The sequence below is a fragment of the Pholcus phalangioides genome, unplaced genomic scaffold (assembly GCF_987345545.1).
Source record: "Pholcus phalangioides strain wild (caught in Gottingen) unplaced genomic scaffold, Ppha-v1.0 ptg000015l_1, whole genome shotgun sequence".
In the NCBI taxonomy this organism is placed as follows: domain Eukaryota; kingdom Metazoa; phylum Arthropoda; class Arachnida; order Araneae; family Pholcidae; genus Pholcus; species Pholcus phalangioides.
The window spans coordinates 19,958,705-19,975,364 of NW_028301608.1; the positions used below are offsets into that span (position 1 = coordinate 19,958,705).

The 16,660-nt window shown below is 34.9% G+C and overlaps 1 protein-coding gene across 2 annotated transcripts in view; it reads left to right on the forward strand.

Annotated features, from left to right (window-relative positions):
* Positions 1 to 16,660, forward strand: part of DNAlig3 (DNA ligase 3) — a 74,408-nt gene that overhangs the window by 46,382 nt on the left and 11,366 nt on the right. Inside the window, exon 26 of one of the 2 annotated variants that reach the window (XM_089243119.1) lies at positions 3,091 to 3,174. In XM_089243119.1, coding sequence (XP_089099245.1) covers positions 3,091 to 3,174 — 84 coding nt within the window. Of the gene's footprint in view, positions 1 to 977; positions 1,400 to 3,090; positions 3,175 to 16,660 lie in introns of those variants that run through there. The other variant, XM_089243120.1, reaches the window with a different exon arrangement.

The window sequence follows — 16,660 nt, forward strand, 5'->3', positions numbered from 1 at the left end:
AACACTGATATGAACATCTTCACAATTGAACGAAGGAGAATTTCAAGGAAAGGAGGAGATACTGAATATCTTTTTATATTACACTACAGTATATAACTCAACTGGTTTGTCAGTTTCCTAGGTATTCTCTTATGTGGATATGGTTAGCACATTTCTGTTTCATACATACAGATGGAAAAGGCAAGCTCCTAGAATGTCCAGACGGTGGTGTAGTTTGGTGCTAAACAGTCCTGCACTGCAAACATTCAAGTGTAGGCTCTTTCTTACTATTTATTTTGGGCATTTTTCTCTTAGCCTAATGTTTCTGTCGCGAGTTCGATACCCAGTTCGTCCTTGGCAGAAAACTTTCCTGACACAGGGGTACAACAAAAAACTGCGACTTGACCGCAGCAAAAATTGCTACCACAGGGAGTCCCCCATCGAGGGGTTAGCGCACCAACCTCTCGATGAGTATGAAAAACAAGCCTGCCGTTCGGAATCGGCAATAAATTGTAGGTCCCGGTCTAATTAGCCCTCGTGTGCAGAAAATGACCGTGGTGCGACAAAAATGATCAAATGATAGCCTAATCTTTCATTTTATATGAAATGGCTCAAAAGCTTTCTGAAAGAGAAATAGAAGTACATCTGGAAAATGATTCCATGACAGACATAATGAATTAATCAGGCTTGAATGACAGTAATTGTGATGATGACTTTAGTGTCCCACCAGTAAGTTATGGAAGCATGTCCATACAGAATCAACTATAGATCTTGGTCTAATTACTCATCTTGTGAAAGCAATCAACTTTGAATTATTACATTTCTCTGATGATCAGATTGCATCTATTTTTTAAATAATAGCATCTTGTCTGTAACCAACAAAAAGAATGAACAATTCATTCAAAAAAGGAAATAGTTAATCCTTATTAATAAACAATGCAAATCAGTTTCTTTGGAACTGAAAAATAATGGTGCTCACTATCATTTTTCCATTTCAGAAATTGCAGAAAAAAACTAAGGAACCAAAAAAACGTTGAGGATAGAAAATTTCCCCCACTCAAAAAGATATGGACTGTAGTGATTCAATCTGTCTGATCAATTATTATATACAAAATACATGAACGTGAACTAGCATTATACATGAATAAAATATTTTTGTTATGATGTATATAATTCATAATTTATATGTGAATTTTATAAGAACTGATTTTTGAATTAAAATCAATGACATAAGAATTAAAAATAAGGTAATCCCTACTAGTAATTGTATGCATGTTTTAATGAGAGATAAATAAACTGATATTCTATTTTCTGACTAAAACAGTTTTTATAAAAATATACTATGCAAATTCGTTTTTGAAAAGAGTGGCATTTGTAGTTTCCAGGAGAAAAACTTCATAAAATTTGTTGTTGGTCTGCTATTCAGTCTTTTTTTTTTAATCTATTCCATTGCTAAAACTATAACCTCTTTTACAAGAAAATGGATTCCTATTCCATGATTCAGTTTATTTTGGACTCTGCCATGAAGCATTGGGTTGGCCAGTATACTTGAAAGTGGAGAGGCAGGAAGCTGTGACACTGAAACCTATTCATCATGGACAGCAAATATATTGGGACTTAAATTTATTAATGAGATCATAGGTAGATATGAACAATTAGATAGATCAGAGCTGCATTTGCCATTGGCAAATGTAATGAACATCATTAGAGGGTTTTTTTTTTGGAAAAACCAAGGTTTATAAAGTCTTCAATTGGTTTTATTCAGCTGTTATATTTTGCTTTTATTCATTTGGTTGTCACTTGGTGGAAAGAAAAATGCATTTTAATAAACTTGATAAAAGTTCTTAAATTACTACAAATATTCACTACACCTTCTATAACCGCTGCAATGCAAATAAATTTCATTACCCATGTGTTGCTTAATACATAATGTATAGGAGAAAAAAATTGATTGCCAATACAGTGGAACCTGTTTGAAGCAGAACGTCAAGAGACCAAAATAATCAGTTTTAGACGCTTTTCCTGTTTTCATGAAGGTACAAATCAAAGCACTAATCATCAATGGAATTATATTTTGATTCCGTTGAAGATAGGTTTCCATCTCATGCGGTATTTGTCTTAAACGGGTTTCACTACACAAAAAAAGTGCCAAATTAATGCTTGTAGCTCACATCATTAAACTTCTAAAGCTTAAGAATAAAACCAACATTGCTAAGTTGCAAAAAAATTTGAGTAGTGTGGAATTTTTGAGCATTCGTCTGTTGAAGAAAAAAACAGTTCTGTGTCTTCTGAGAATGAAAATTATTAACTTCCCATTTTGTGTAATTTCTTTTGGACTTTTAATTTTCCTGACCCACCCCCTGCTCAACAAAATCTAGTAAGTTGAACCAAAACCTCCTATACCTGCACTGGTCTTTAAGAAGCTTTGGCTGTTCATCAGAGGAGCCTCGTGCCAGATATTAAAAAAAAAAAAAAAAAAAATTGGTTCCAAAATGATTACACAAAAAATGTTTTGATTTCATGTTTCAGTCAATAGGAAAGGAATTATATTTCTTAATACTGTATTAACAAAATTTTTAATTTTCTCATTATTCGAAAGAGAAAAAAACCCTATAATATTATATACTATATAAATCTCAATAGTTCTTCAAATTTTACTTTCTTGCTTGTGATAAGGTACAAACATAGTGCATGCTGGTTTCTGCGAGTCAGTGCCTTTATGGTTTGGTTAAAAAACTCAAAATTCAGGTTTATAAACAATCAAGAACGGTGCGAACTTGCATAGTCAGAAACCAGCATGCAATATATCCTATTCTACTATTTCATGCCTCACATTTGTAGTCTGAAAGCATGGTATTAAAATCTTGATTCCATTCACATCTCTGATTTCCCCCCCCCCCTTCCCAAGCCACAAGGCAAGGTGGGTGGTTGACCTCTGGACATGCTCATTTTGTGATACATCTGTACTACAGCATATTGGTGTTATGTAATCTTTTCTGTACTTTTACTACCATGAAAAGTGTTTTCTGTGACCCAAATTTGTTTTCTGTTTGTTTTTAGTGTTATGTAATTACATTGAATGTCTGTTTATTTATGATCTGTTTGTTTTAGTCAGATAAACAGCAAGAGGAAAATGTAAATGAAGGGGATTTAGACATAACCATCAAAAGACAAATAACAAAGCAATTTGATCATGTAAGTAAGGCATGCTGAGAATTTTTTTAAGAATTTTCACTTTGGAGAACTACTTTGCACTATAATTTTTATATATACAAAAAGGGTTAGTGGAAGGTTTGTATCATAAAATTAGTTGCACTTTCTGAACCACTTTCTTTGAAAAATGTTGCAAATGCATTTTCCATTAAAATACAATCAAGCAAAGGCCTAATCTTTTTTTACCTTCACAGTAACAGAGTAAGTGATTCCGGAAAGATATTGCTGTGTGAAATATATTGAGAATTACTTGAAAACTAGTCAGAAATATCTTGAAAAGAAAATGAAAATCTGAACATAAATTTGATCAATAATTTAAGTCAACTATGCCAATTATATAGTAACTAATACATTCAGCCTTTGGTATTAACAGATTTCGTATTTGCATTTCCTTCTCTGTTTTCTGTAAAAAACACAGTTGATGTGCTAATTCTTGTATCGGAATAAAATACAAATTCCACGTGTTAAGTAAGTGTTTTAAAATCCCCTTCTAAATTTTTTTCTAGTGCTTAAGCCTTCTATATTCCTTTTAACTCCAGAGTTGTCTTAAAAGCATTGTGAGCCCCTGGGACCTAGTGATTTTTGTATTTTTCTGAGGCAGGCAAATTTTCATGCTTGCTCTTGAAAATTTACACCAGGTATCATTTTTGTGAGGGGCCCTTCTTCTTTTAAGATACCCAGGTTTGGCCCATGCATTAAGATGGCACTGCAATTAGCATTCGGCTGCTTGTTTGGATGTTATGCAAACATTTATGGCTCACTCTATATGCATTACTTGATGATTGTGCGGGCATTCAAAGATTCAAATACAGGAAACGTTCTAAAATCATGAATGAATTTCACTGATGCCATTAGCATCATTGCCAGAACTGTGGAAGCTATAAAGAGAGGGGTATTGGAAGAATTTTCGGCCACAATATGTGCCAGAGGACACATCCATTTCTACGGAGACAGCCAAAAAGGTTATGAAAGATATGAATATGAAATGCTAAATTGTTACGATAGTAAAGCAAATGGAGGAAGAAGTATTTAATGAAGTGGGCATAGAAAGAAATTTGAAAATAAATTATAACAGCAATTCAGAAATTAACACGAGAGATTATTAAAGCTTGCTGCTCTTGAAACCAAAGCAATACGGAATGATGATCAAGATTAAGTGAATGGCAAGTTTATTATGAGCAACATAGTGCAAGGGCTTTGTAAGTTTAAATAGGCAATGGATTGTTTTCATGACATAGACCCATATAATACACTTTTCTCATGAAGAAAAATTGAAAGAGGACAGGGCCGTAGCAAGAAGTGAGGAGGGAACTTGGAAAGAACAGCACAAATTGTTTGGAATTTATATCAGCATATCTGCCAACATGAAAGAGGATCACTATTCCCTCTGAAAAAGTCAAAAGAAGCTTTTTTTTGGACCTTTTTCATCGGGTAAAAAATTTATTATTATTTATTTTATTATTTATTTAGCAAAGAAATGTACAAGCATACATATACAAATAGAGACAACTTTTCGTCCAAGGTGAACATGACTGTCACATACTGGATGATGGATTATTGATTAAAAAAAGTACAATGTGTGAAGGGGGAAAATACAAAATATAAACACTTTTACATAAACACATATAAATGGGGAGGGAAATTGATAGTTAAATATCGAATAATAGATGGGTGAAGGGGGAAAAAAAAAAACAATAGTAACATGTGGCAACGCGTGGTGGGTGCATTTTAAATATCAAAATTAGAGATAATAAGTATGATTTGAATAATTGAGCTACTGCCAGAAAGGCAAAATATTTAAAATGTTGATAAATATAATGGGAGAAAATCAATTAATTTAATTAGTGTGAGGGGCGATTTCTTTGAAAAAACAAAAGACTAAAAGTGCACGGAGATATCATCAATAGATAATAGATATCTTTTGAGTTACTTTTTGTGCGTTTTGCACAATTTTTTTTTTTTTTGGTACCTAGATTTTTCTGGTGATTTGTCCAGTCCTGGTGTATTTTATATTTTAATGCTCCTTTTTATAATATTATAAGCTTAAAATAAAAAAATATGTATACATTTGTTGTGTATAGTGGAATTTTTCCTTTTATGAACATGATTCATTTCATAAACATGCTCTTAATCAGAAACACTTGTATATTGAAACAAATTCTTTCATAAGAAAGCATGGAAACTCGAATGATTCATTCCATGACCTTCACTCCACACCTTTTTAAAGGGAAAAAGTGCTGATTGGTTCATTTTAAATTGTTGTATTTTTACTTATTTTCTATTGACGGCTCAAATATTTTCAAAATGATATAAAACAGCAAGGAAGGGTTTTAATTTGGAATTTCTGCTTGTATGAACACATTAACAAGAGAGTGAGAAGATCTTCAATAGAAGATCTTCAGAGCATAATAACAAGCGAAACTCTAACAACATAAATACATCTGGAGCCACATATACACTCAGAACACATGTTCTAGCATGTACCAATTTGTTATAAATTTCACAGAGGAATGTGTACAAGGTGCATGCACGGTTAAGTAAGAGTAGTCATCAATTAAGGATTCAAATTCTATGATTTTCCAGATTCACTATCTTCACTTTAAATATGGAAGATGTGTGGCAGCACCAGCAACAACACGAAACAAGCACAAATTGCATTGTTAAATACGTTGGGGGCAACACATACATATATGCCACATGCTCCTACCTGTACCAATTCATTAGAAATTCTGCAGAAGAATGTGTACAAGGTGCATGTATGGTTAAGTAGTTGGAGTCTTGTGTTATGAATGCACATTCTTGCAGTCAATACAGGGCTCCCACTTGTCCTACTCTTCCTACATTTTGGTAAAATAGCATACTTTTATCCTACTTTCTAATTTTTGTTCTACTTTTCTTACCAAATCATATCAACAAAATTTGTGTAATTGATTTTAATTGAGGAGGGAATCATCAATATATTGCCAAATAATAGCCCCCACCCCCTTATCTCCACAAATGGACAACATAGTAAAACCATCTGGTTGACCTTGACTTATTTACGTCGGACCTTGTGTAATTTATACATTTTTCACTGTGTTTTTGAAGTGGAAAAGCATCATTCTTAAAAACTTACATGCCTTCATAATTTTTTGTGCATTGCCAAAGAGAGTTGGCAGACTGGACTGTGGAAGACTCCAAAAAATAATGATGTATATATTGTGAGGAGAGACAGAAAAGGATTATCTGTTTTGTCCAAAAATTGTTTTTTTAACCATTCATTTCTGTCATTTTGCTTTGACTTTAGTCACTCTTATAGGATACTAAAATGGTGCTATGAAAAAAAAATCTAAATTTTTTTTTAGGGATTTTTTGTTATGATATGATTATGGTATCTGGGAGGGGGGTACCCTCCACTATCCTACTGTTTAATTCAACTTTTTCCTACTTTGTCTAATTTTTTGAGTGGGAGCCCTGAGTCAACGACATTTGAATAAATGAGTTATAAAATCAAACAAGAGTCCTTAAACTAGAGCTTGAAATGCTAGTCTGACTCATCTGTCATCTTCAGACAAACGTGTGACATCGATATTATCACTACAACCAATAGTTGTGCCCTATCCTGCTCTTTTTTTAACAATTAAGCATCATTTGAAGTGGCAAACCAGTTTCTTGTTCAAAGATGAATGGACTGAGTCTGCTCTCTTTTATAGCCACCTTACTTTGAACTATTGGAGGGTTTTATTAATACACGGAAACATACAATATAATTTTCAATTTTGTCTGCCATTGAAATAATAAAGAATTTCAAAAAAATGCTTCAACTTGGCTCCCTGATTAAAAAAAAGATGGCCTTGCCTGCAATTGGAGAAAGTGAACTGCTTATTAGTTGTGATCATTTAAGGCTCGACAAACCAGATGAGTACACAAAGTTATACTAAAGACCTACGAACGTGTACACTAAAAATATCCAAGTATAGGGTTTTTTTTATTTTTTTTTTTATGCATTTTCGCTTTGCTTTTTCATTTATGACTGAAAAGTTTTCTGGAAGAGAAATAGACGTGTATCTGGAAAGTTAATCTGCTTGCTCATGTACCACCTCGAAGGCTACTGTCAGGTCCGCGGGTTCAATCCTGGGGGAAGAATGGATAAACGCTCTCTATCGACCCTTAGATAACCACCGATATATGTGGCCCTTCATTTTTTACCCAACTCGATAATAAAATATTACTTTAGTGAATTGCTGTATGGCGATATGTGACTGGAATTGACGTGCGGTAAAAAGAATAGTGAGGTAAGTGAAATAATATAGCCATGCTTTGATTATAAAGTATGATATTATAAAATAACTAATGATACGCCATGCTTCCGAGGCCTGGTCTGTATGGTAAATTCTGGAAAACAGATAATGTTGAAACATACTTTGAAGAGTTAAAAAGAAAAATACAGTGAAACCTCGATAAGTCGTCACCTCAAGTTATCGAAAAATTATGACAGCTTAAGCGGAGTGACAACTTAAGAGGAGTTTCATCAGTTTTAATGTGCAATGTTATGAAAATCATATAAATTTAAAGTAATATGACATTTATTGAAATATGAATCAAAATAAGTATATTAATAAAATTTATAGATTGCGAAAGAAAAAATAATAGCAATTTCTTATCTTTTTTATCACTTATTACTAAAAATATTGCGGTGAAATGTACATACACTTTGATTTATACTAGTTATTTTTAATTTATAGACTAACAGAGCAACTGTTTGAATAAGTAGCTTTTCTTCATAACAGATCTCTCTATTACACATTAATTTTACATGTACATCAAATTTAATTTTAGTGCTTGAATTCTTCATCAGTAATTCATGATCCAACCACTAAGTAATCTCGAATACTTTTGACTTGGTGGAGGAGTCCTGGGCAGGGAAAAGTAAACAGAAGACCTCAACTTGGGAAAGAATGTCTAATTGTTTTCAACAAAGATATTTTGTTTAAATTTCAAGCCCTAAATTAGTAGAGTCCATGCTTCCTATGATTATTTATTATCCGTGCCCGTTGCACTTTGAATTTAACTTGATTAATTTGATTCTTTGATTTACGTAATTTTTTATTTCCTTGCACTATATGTAATCTTTGGCATATGAATAAATTTTGGTTTTTCCGGAGATGCCACCCCCCCGGGGGGGGGGGAAGGACAAAGTGCTTACTTTGCTACTTTCGACAGAGCTTGGGTGTCTCGCGGTTTGTCCAGTTTCTGCAATGGAGCCCAGGCAGAAATGAGGTTTAGCTTGAACAGTCCCCAACGTTCCGAAAAATCTTAGTCGGCAAATTAACTTCCCAGCGTAACTTTCGTCACTTAAACTGTTCCGTTTGCGTATATAGGATTTTATGGTGACTTTTAAGCATATGGCAATGTTGTTAATAAGCTCTTTTTTTTTAATGGGAGCCATAAAAATAGTCTGTTCCTCTTTCTCAAACTTTTTCATAGTGACGACACCGAAATTAGCGACGAGTAAACGAGGGTTTAATAACATTGTGGTCTATGAGAGCTGGAAGGGCCTGAAGAAAAATGACGACTTATCAGTGTGACGACTTACGAGGTTTTACTGTATAATGATCCGCGTATACCTCAACGGAAAATATGAAAAAAATCGGGTTTTTATTCAGAGTGCACCTCTTGGCCATATTCCCAATAGGTGAAGGTATACCAATCGTCGTCCTATGTTACGGGGGAAAAAAAAATCGTCTTTTTGTTATCCTTTTCAAGTTTCTGGAATTATTTTTCATTTTTTCTGGATGATTTTTTTTTCTACACTTTGAAACACATATTTCTTAATTGATATGATTGTTTTTGTTTTGTTTTTTTTACCTCACGCATTCATCAATAGCCGTAGAAATTCCCGGAATTTTTTTCTTTTTATGCTTTTTTTTAGCAGTTCTGTTTTAGAGTTGGGAAAAATGATTGTTATGGCTGGTTTAATTCGTCGGAATAGTGGTGCCATCTATTGGGAAAATTAGGTTGAGTGACGTCCTCCTTTCTCGGATCTGGGTAATCCTAGTAATATGGCCAATGAGAAGTCCTCAACATATATATCCTAACAAATTAACAAGCATTTTCACGAGCGCAACTTTTGAATGCCTTATTACCATCAGACACCTTAGTAGTAATTCTGATGATTATGCGAAAATTCAGCTCACAGCGAAACGTGTTTATACGACTGCGTTCTTTCGTTAGCCCTGGTAGAAATATCGCGAGGCTTTTTTCCCTCCTGAGTGGAACACTGCTATAGGAATTTTCCGTTGCAGCCAGGGCGTCGGAAGTGTGTGTCAAGCCTGTGGGTGCTCATCTTGAGATTTATGTAGAAAATTTGAATTCTTAGTCAATTCTGGGGTACTTGGACCCATGCCACAAATTGTACAAAAATGTAAGCGTCAATGAATATATCGTTCTGCATGTCTCCCACAGGCACTAGCAATTCGGACAACACATTTATTTTACAGATTTATGTACACGTATTTACAAGCAGCGGTTTCGACGAAAACCCGCTAAACAAAGAGACCAATCTGCAAATATCGACGAATATACTCGTCTTTCTACTAAAATTCAACATGCTGCTCCTAGCAGAACAATATTCAACAGAACTGCTCCTAGTTCTGCGGACGGTGCCAGTATGTAGTGAACGAAATCGAAACCGAATAATTTCGACGATTATCGCGTCATCTTTACACTTCTCTTGGCACTATGACTTCGCCAAATCATCGTTGTCGCCAGACTTGCCAAGTTCGTCGTCAATTTGACGAGATTTACAGAGTGCATTAATGGTTATTTACAGGCGAAAAATGGCATAATACATGATAAATGACTACACAATTTTCGTAACAATATGATCGCTCTCTATCTGCTTACCTTTATGTGATTTGGTTCAACCATACACGCTATCAACCGAAAGCAAAAAATGAAATAATCAGGAAATTGCTATCAATTAAGCGAAACCATGTGGCTTTTATTAGATGAAAAATTACCAATTATTGTGCTATAATTAACTTCTATTTATTGAAAAAATTCACGTCTGGTTCCGAGCTACAAGTATCGATGCTTCTTAACGAGATATTCCGGATCATTAGATATCGAATTCAAGAACAAAAAAAAAAAATCCTATTTTCCGAATATCATTTATTTCTCTAACCAGGAATTAGAAAAAAAAGACCCTTAGGGCTTTTTCTATGACTTATTTTTTGTCAGTGGCGGTGGGTGTATATCGTGCTTGAGTGAAGAAGCCGCAATTAGGTAAAGAACGGAAGAGTCTGTTGATGGCTTTCTCAGGATTGGATTTATCTGTGCTCCTTTTTTTATTACTTGTCACTAATTAATTTCTCTTTGACTAGTAATCCGATTAATTATCGTGTTTGGGATTTTTTTTTTCTTTAGCTTTCTGTGTTTCGGCTTGTGCGCACGCGCATGATAGTTTCCTTGATGCATATAATTTTTCTCTACCAACGATATTTTTTCCACATTTTATCGAGGATTCTTTTTCGGGAGCGTTTAGTCTACTTTAAAGAATTTTTTTTTTTTGCTCTTTCTACTCATATTTTTCTATAAATTTATGATAGCATTATGAATTTTTTCGTAGCTTGAGTGTTTCGTGAATTTATTTTGGTATTAAATACTGTTTATTGTTTGATGGGGTGTGGTTACCGAAAAGTGGTAAGGGGGAAAAAAAGCGAACATAAGCGTATTTAGTTAAACTTATTTGTTAAATTTCGTGATAATTAGGAATGTATTAGAAAAAAAATTTCTGCAAGTTCACCATTGATATGAATGATGCATATTTAGTGAGATGCAGTTATGCAAAATTTGTTTTGTTTTTTTCGGTCCAGATAAAGTAGGGGTCTTCAACGCATTCCAGCGCTCGGAGTGTTTCGCCGTGGCTTGTCTGTCATCGTCCGTAACTAAAATACATTGAAAGCCGATTAAATAAAATGAAAAAAAATCAATAAAGCTAGCATTTCATTGCCATTAGCGTCGTGCATCAGAAACATTACCAGGGCCGTCTGAACAAGTGGAATGCTCAAACATTTTTGGGACCCTTAATTTCATTATCTCAGGAGGGAAAAATTGGCATACTTTATGCACAACTTACGGAAATGCTTGAAAACTCCTAAGTAAAGAGGAAAAAAAATTATTTCCAGAATTTATGAAAGAAGCAATTACAAAACCAATAAAAGAACAGCTTCAGAATAATTAAAAAAATAATTTCGAGAAATATTCAAAGAAATAATATCAGAACCATTTAAAGTAATTTAGGAATCGTTAAAAAATGTATTAATCGAAAAGAAATTGATACAAGAAACGATTTCAGAATAAATATCTTCAATTACTCGGGTCCGTGTTGGCCCCAATCCTTTTTGACACCATTGTATATTAAATTGAGTCCTTGTGAATCTCGATTGCATGTTAGAATTCTAAATACTGCAGTATGACTTGAGGTGGCCCGTTGCCTTCACTGGGAGTTTTAATTTAGCCCGTTATGTCTGAAGGGTTGAAACCACCTGAGATAAAATTGTACAAACGAAAATATAACATCACGGTCATGGCATTTTTTTAATCGTATGAAATACATAGTTGCATTGATGAAATGAGTCAAAGAATAAATCTATTTTTATAAAAAAAACCACTGTTCAATGAGGAGTAAATTTTCTGACTGTTATTTGATTCGAGGATGATGTCACTCTCCGCTATCCATACGAAGGTTTCTAACAGCTGGCTGATGCGAAGATATATTTAGGAAAGAGAGAAAATCAACTGCCCCGGCGGGGAATCGAACCCACGTCCTTCCACTTTCCGGGTGAACGCCCTAGACTACAGAGGTAACAAATATCTCAATCTTTCCTTGGAGCTCGTGTGCACTGAAACATGGAGGGCAGTTGAATTTTCTCTCTTTCCTAAATATATCTTCGCAACTGCCAGCTTTTTAAAGCCTTCATATGGATAGCAGAGAGTGACATCATCTTCGGATAAGTCTCATCTGGTGGCATTGTCAGCAATTTTTAGCTTTGGCCTGAGTTAGGTCCTGCCGTCCACGTACGGTCCCGTTCAGTGCATACGAACTCCAAGGAAAGATTGAGATATTCGTTGTCTTTGTAGTCTAGTGGTCTAGGGCGTTCACCCGGAAAGTGAAAGGACGTGGGTTCCATTCCCCTCAGGGGCAGTTGAATTTTCTCACCTGGCAGTCGAGTGGTTAGGGAACTAGCTTCTCACTGTGCAGGTCTGGGTTCGGGCATGGATGTTTACTAACACTAAAAAATTCCCTGGACGGATCATGCTGCTGATCCCTTGGGAATACGTGAGGATCGCGTTATAAATATATCTTTGCGTCAGCCAGCTGTTAAAAACCTTCGTGTTATTTGATTTACTTTATATTCGATGTTTCCTCGAAATCCAGTGGCTAACATCACTGGAGATGTTCTTGAAATGGATAAAAAATTAACTATCCATTGTATAAATATTGTAACTTTTAAAACAACCATTGTCGTCAAATGTACATAGAAAATGTGTTTGGCTCATTACTTCTTTGGTGTGTGATTTTTCCTTATAATTTTTGATATTTTCAACCATTTGTGTATTTCCATGCAATTTTATTTGCGTAAAGGGAAAGCTTACTGAGTAAATGAAAAATTTTGCGCTAATTGAAATGTGCCACTATTTTTCTTTGGTAGTACTGCTGCTTATTATGATAAAGGTGCTTCATCATAGAAAACAATTTCTTTATCCTTTGATCGATTTCAAGGTAATTTGTAGTTTTAGCTGACAGCATTTTCTAGGGTTCGTACTAATTTGTATGTGGGAGTTCGTGAGTTGCATGTGCAACGCTAAGATTCATTAACGACTTTCTAATGTTTATTATTTCGGCGTGAAACCTCCTCAAAAAGCTCTACTTATTATCCCCATTAATGACATTTTTTAGAACTTGATTTCCTCAGTAAAAAGAGTTCGTATCGTTATTTGAATATTTTATCCTCATTTATATTCACGGATATAAATAAAACTAAAACAATTTTGCTGGTGTTAGTTAAATGAAAGTTAAACGAGGTGCTTATGTTGGTAAGAAACACTTTTTTTTTTAGATGAATGCAATTTAAAATTTAGAGGTTAAAATGATTCTTGACGAGGCTGTTCTCAAAGCATTAAATTTGAAATGAAGGAAAAATATTATTGATCCCCGTTTCCGTTGCTGCCAAGTCTCTCGGATTTTCTTAGACGCTTCCATAGAGTAATAATAGTACTATATATTTTTAATCTATGGACGCTTCCGAGTTTCTACTCCATCTCTCGGACTACCGAAAAATTCTTATATCTCCCGAATTTCGGCCGTGATTGTAAAAATCTTTACTTTTGGTGGGGGGGGGGGATTATTTCAGAAGAAGTTTACCCGGAAAAACACCGTTGCTTCCGTTTTTAATTCCTAAAATTATGTCACAAGCGTTGTGTAAATTGTCATTGCGTCCAATAAAAACTAATTTTCGTGGTCGAGGAAGACAAAATTCGCTAAACAGGTCAGCGTCAATTTGGCTTTTCGACATTCAAACTTGACGAGTGATGTGCACCTACTTTATCATATGTCCCGTTTCAGACCCGATGACGATTTTTTTTTGCTGGCGTGATTTGATTCTAGAGTAGTGACAGGTAATTTTAATCTACTGATTGGTGACTTGGCAAAGGTTGCACGATGTCACGTTTTTGCAAAGGGGAAAAATCTCGAAAATTCATTGAAAAACCTCAATTTTTTTTTCAAAAAATTCCCTTTATATTTGTTTCTGTATGGAATTTGGATCCACACGAAGACCTCCCTGATTCTGATTGTCTAAAGTTGGCAACTATGTCTTTCGTTTCTTTGCTTTAATTGTATTGTTTACTTCTCCGAGAACTATTTTCATCAGTAGACTTTCAACGTCTTTTCAGTTAGTAGAAGCATTCAATTTCGGGTGGAGAATGTTTGCATTCTCACAAGCAGTAGTAGGAAACGACAAACATTGGATTTTCCGGATTTTTTTTCTAATTATTTGATCTTATTTGTTGTCCACTTGTCTCTGATTGAATTCTTTAAATGTTTATTTATCCCAGGCAGAAGTAAAAAAAGATACATTGGCGTTGAATGCAAGTAAAGTTTAATACGCTAAGCTGAAACACCTTTCATAAAAGATTTTTCTCTTTTTCCTGCTCCCTTAACTTTTGTATTTTGAACTCACTGTAAAATCATACCACTGAAGGAACTTTGAACGACTATAGTTTCAAGAATTGTCAACAGTAAGAAGTGAAAACTTTGCGAATTTGTTCCTGTTTTTCGAGAGCTAACATCTATAGTTTAATTCTTTTCAAATAAAAATACTGGCGTTGAATTTGTGCCAGAAATTCCAGTCATTACATTAGAGGCGTACGCAAAGCACCCCGAACCAATCAGAATAAAAAAAAATATATAATGGGCATCAAACAGGAATCGAAATAAAGTATCTTAAAATGCTGTCCTATTCCTTTTAATTCAAAATTCTATTTTTTTTAAGGTTTGTAGCTCAAAAATTTTTGGAAGAGATTCCCTTCAAACTCCCTCTTTCCAATCCACTTCTGTGCAAAGTATGCTTCGTTCGCGGCTCCTATTGGCATCGCCAAACTTCGTCCAAGGCGTACCAAGCTGAGGACATTCATTGACTGATCGTAGTGATCAGTTGTAATTAAAATTTTCCTGACTATTCAACTCAAGACTGGTTTAACTGTTACTGCTTTTAGAGCGTTGTGGGTGTGTGACCATAGGGCAAGATCAGTAGGCGAATTAGGTGGGCGAGTTACGTTAAGAAACCCACAGGAGTATGACCATCAGGGCAAGGGTGCCGTAAGTAAATGAGAGCTAGGGCATCTGTGGTAAAATTATAAAGCTACCCTGGTTTTCACGATTTTATTAATTTTTTTACTAAGTGGTGCGCGAATGATTTTTTTCGGTGGGACGTGGCTAAGCATGTACAGACGCGTCGTCGTCTTTTTCAATTTGTAACGTGTTAACTTGAAGATGCGACTCTAAAGAGTTTAGTGAAAGTAAAGTTCGATGAATTCGGCTATTAAATTGCAATGTTTTCTCTCAGAACTGGCTGAATAAGTTTGTAGCTTACGGTGTATCAATCTGAATTTTTAAGGCGTGGAAAAACTGATTATGTTAAATGAAATGAAAAGACAAAAACACTGTTCATCAGAAAGGTCAAGATGTTCAATGAGCTCATATGGCAGAAGATAGGTTTTCGTTTTTGCTAAATCAAAATGGTTTTGAAGTTGAAAATATCGTTAGTAGACGTTTCTAAAGCAGAGGGCGCATGACTTTTTTACTCTACGGGACGAATATGCGAGATAGCTTCCGCTGGCAGGCCACAAACTGGTGTACTTATTTTGATATGTGTGTGTGAATCGATACTTTTCTTTGGGAACATGTTCCACTTGGTGGGACCACTTCTCTTGCCTAAGTTTGTGCACTCATAGTCTAGAGTCCCACATACTTCAGCGACTGGGAAAGTTATAGGAAATGGATGCTCATCAGCTCATTTTCTGATAGAGATGGGGTACGACTCCTAGCTAAACAATCCACAAAACGAATCGTTCGACTTTGACCAAGAAGATTATGGCATGAACATGTGAGTGTTATCCTGTGAAATTTTTAAAGTGAAAAAAAGTTCCACTTAGATTTTTCTAGATTGGCTTTTGAAGCTATTCACGTAATTTAAGGCTTTATAGGCCAGATTTCACGATCGTTAAATGAGAGGATGCTAAGTAATTGTCTGAGAGGTGTTTTTTTTTTGCTCACAGTAAGATAGATATTGTTGCTTTAGATCAGTGTTTCTCAACCGCCGGGCCACGACTGATCTGCCGTTTCCTTTTCTCCCATTCATGTTCGTTAATCATGTGTTTGACCGAGTCTTCCACTTACAAAAATAAATGAAACCGGGCCGCGGGTTTCCAAAGGTTGAGAACCACTGCTTTAAATGACCCAAAAATCAACCCAAATATTATGCTGAACTTTTAGAAAACTAACTCAAACTAAAACTAACTACTTTTTGTAGCAAAAAATTGGTAGTTTCATCAACAGTGGGATTTTCTCCAACAGAGAAAAATAGATGTTCTTTCAAGATCATCCTCGTTTCCTTGACGAAAGTGGAAACATGTAGAGGATACTTACTGGACCTACATATGATGCTGGTCGTAAAATCTTGGCTGTCAATCTGAGAAACTGTCAGTTGTAAAACATTCTTAGACATGGTTTAATCAATGCCAGTTCACGTATTTGCTCGTATATTGCCATCAAAAATCGAGGTTAAACTATCAAGAATTAGAAAATGTTTCGCTTCAGCCTCAACGTTTTTCTGTCAGCATCTAAAAGATCTGGTGGCCCTCTATTTTTGTTGCATGTCATTTTTATATTTTTCGCTATAATTTATTGTCAAATGTTCGGTTG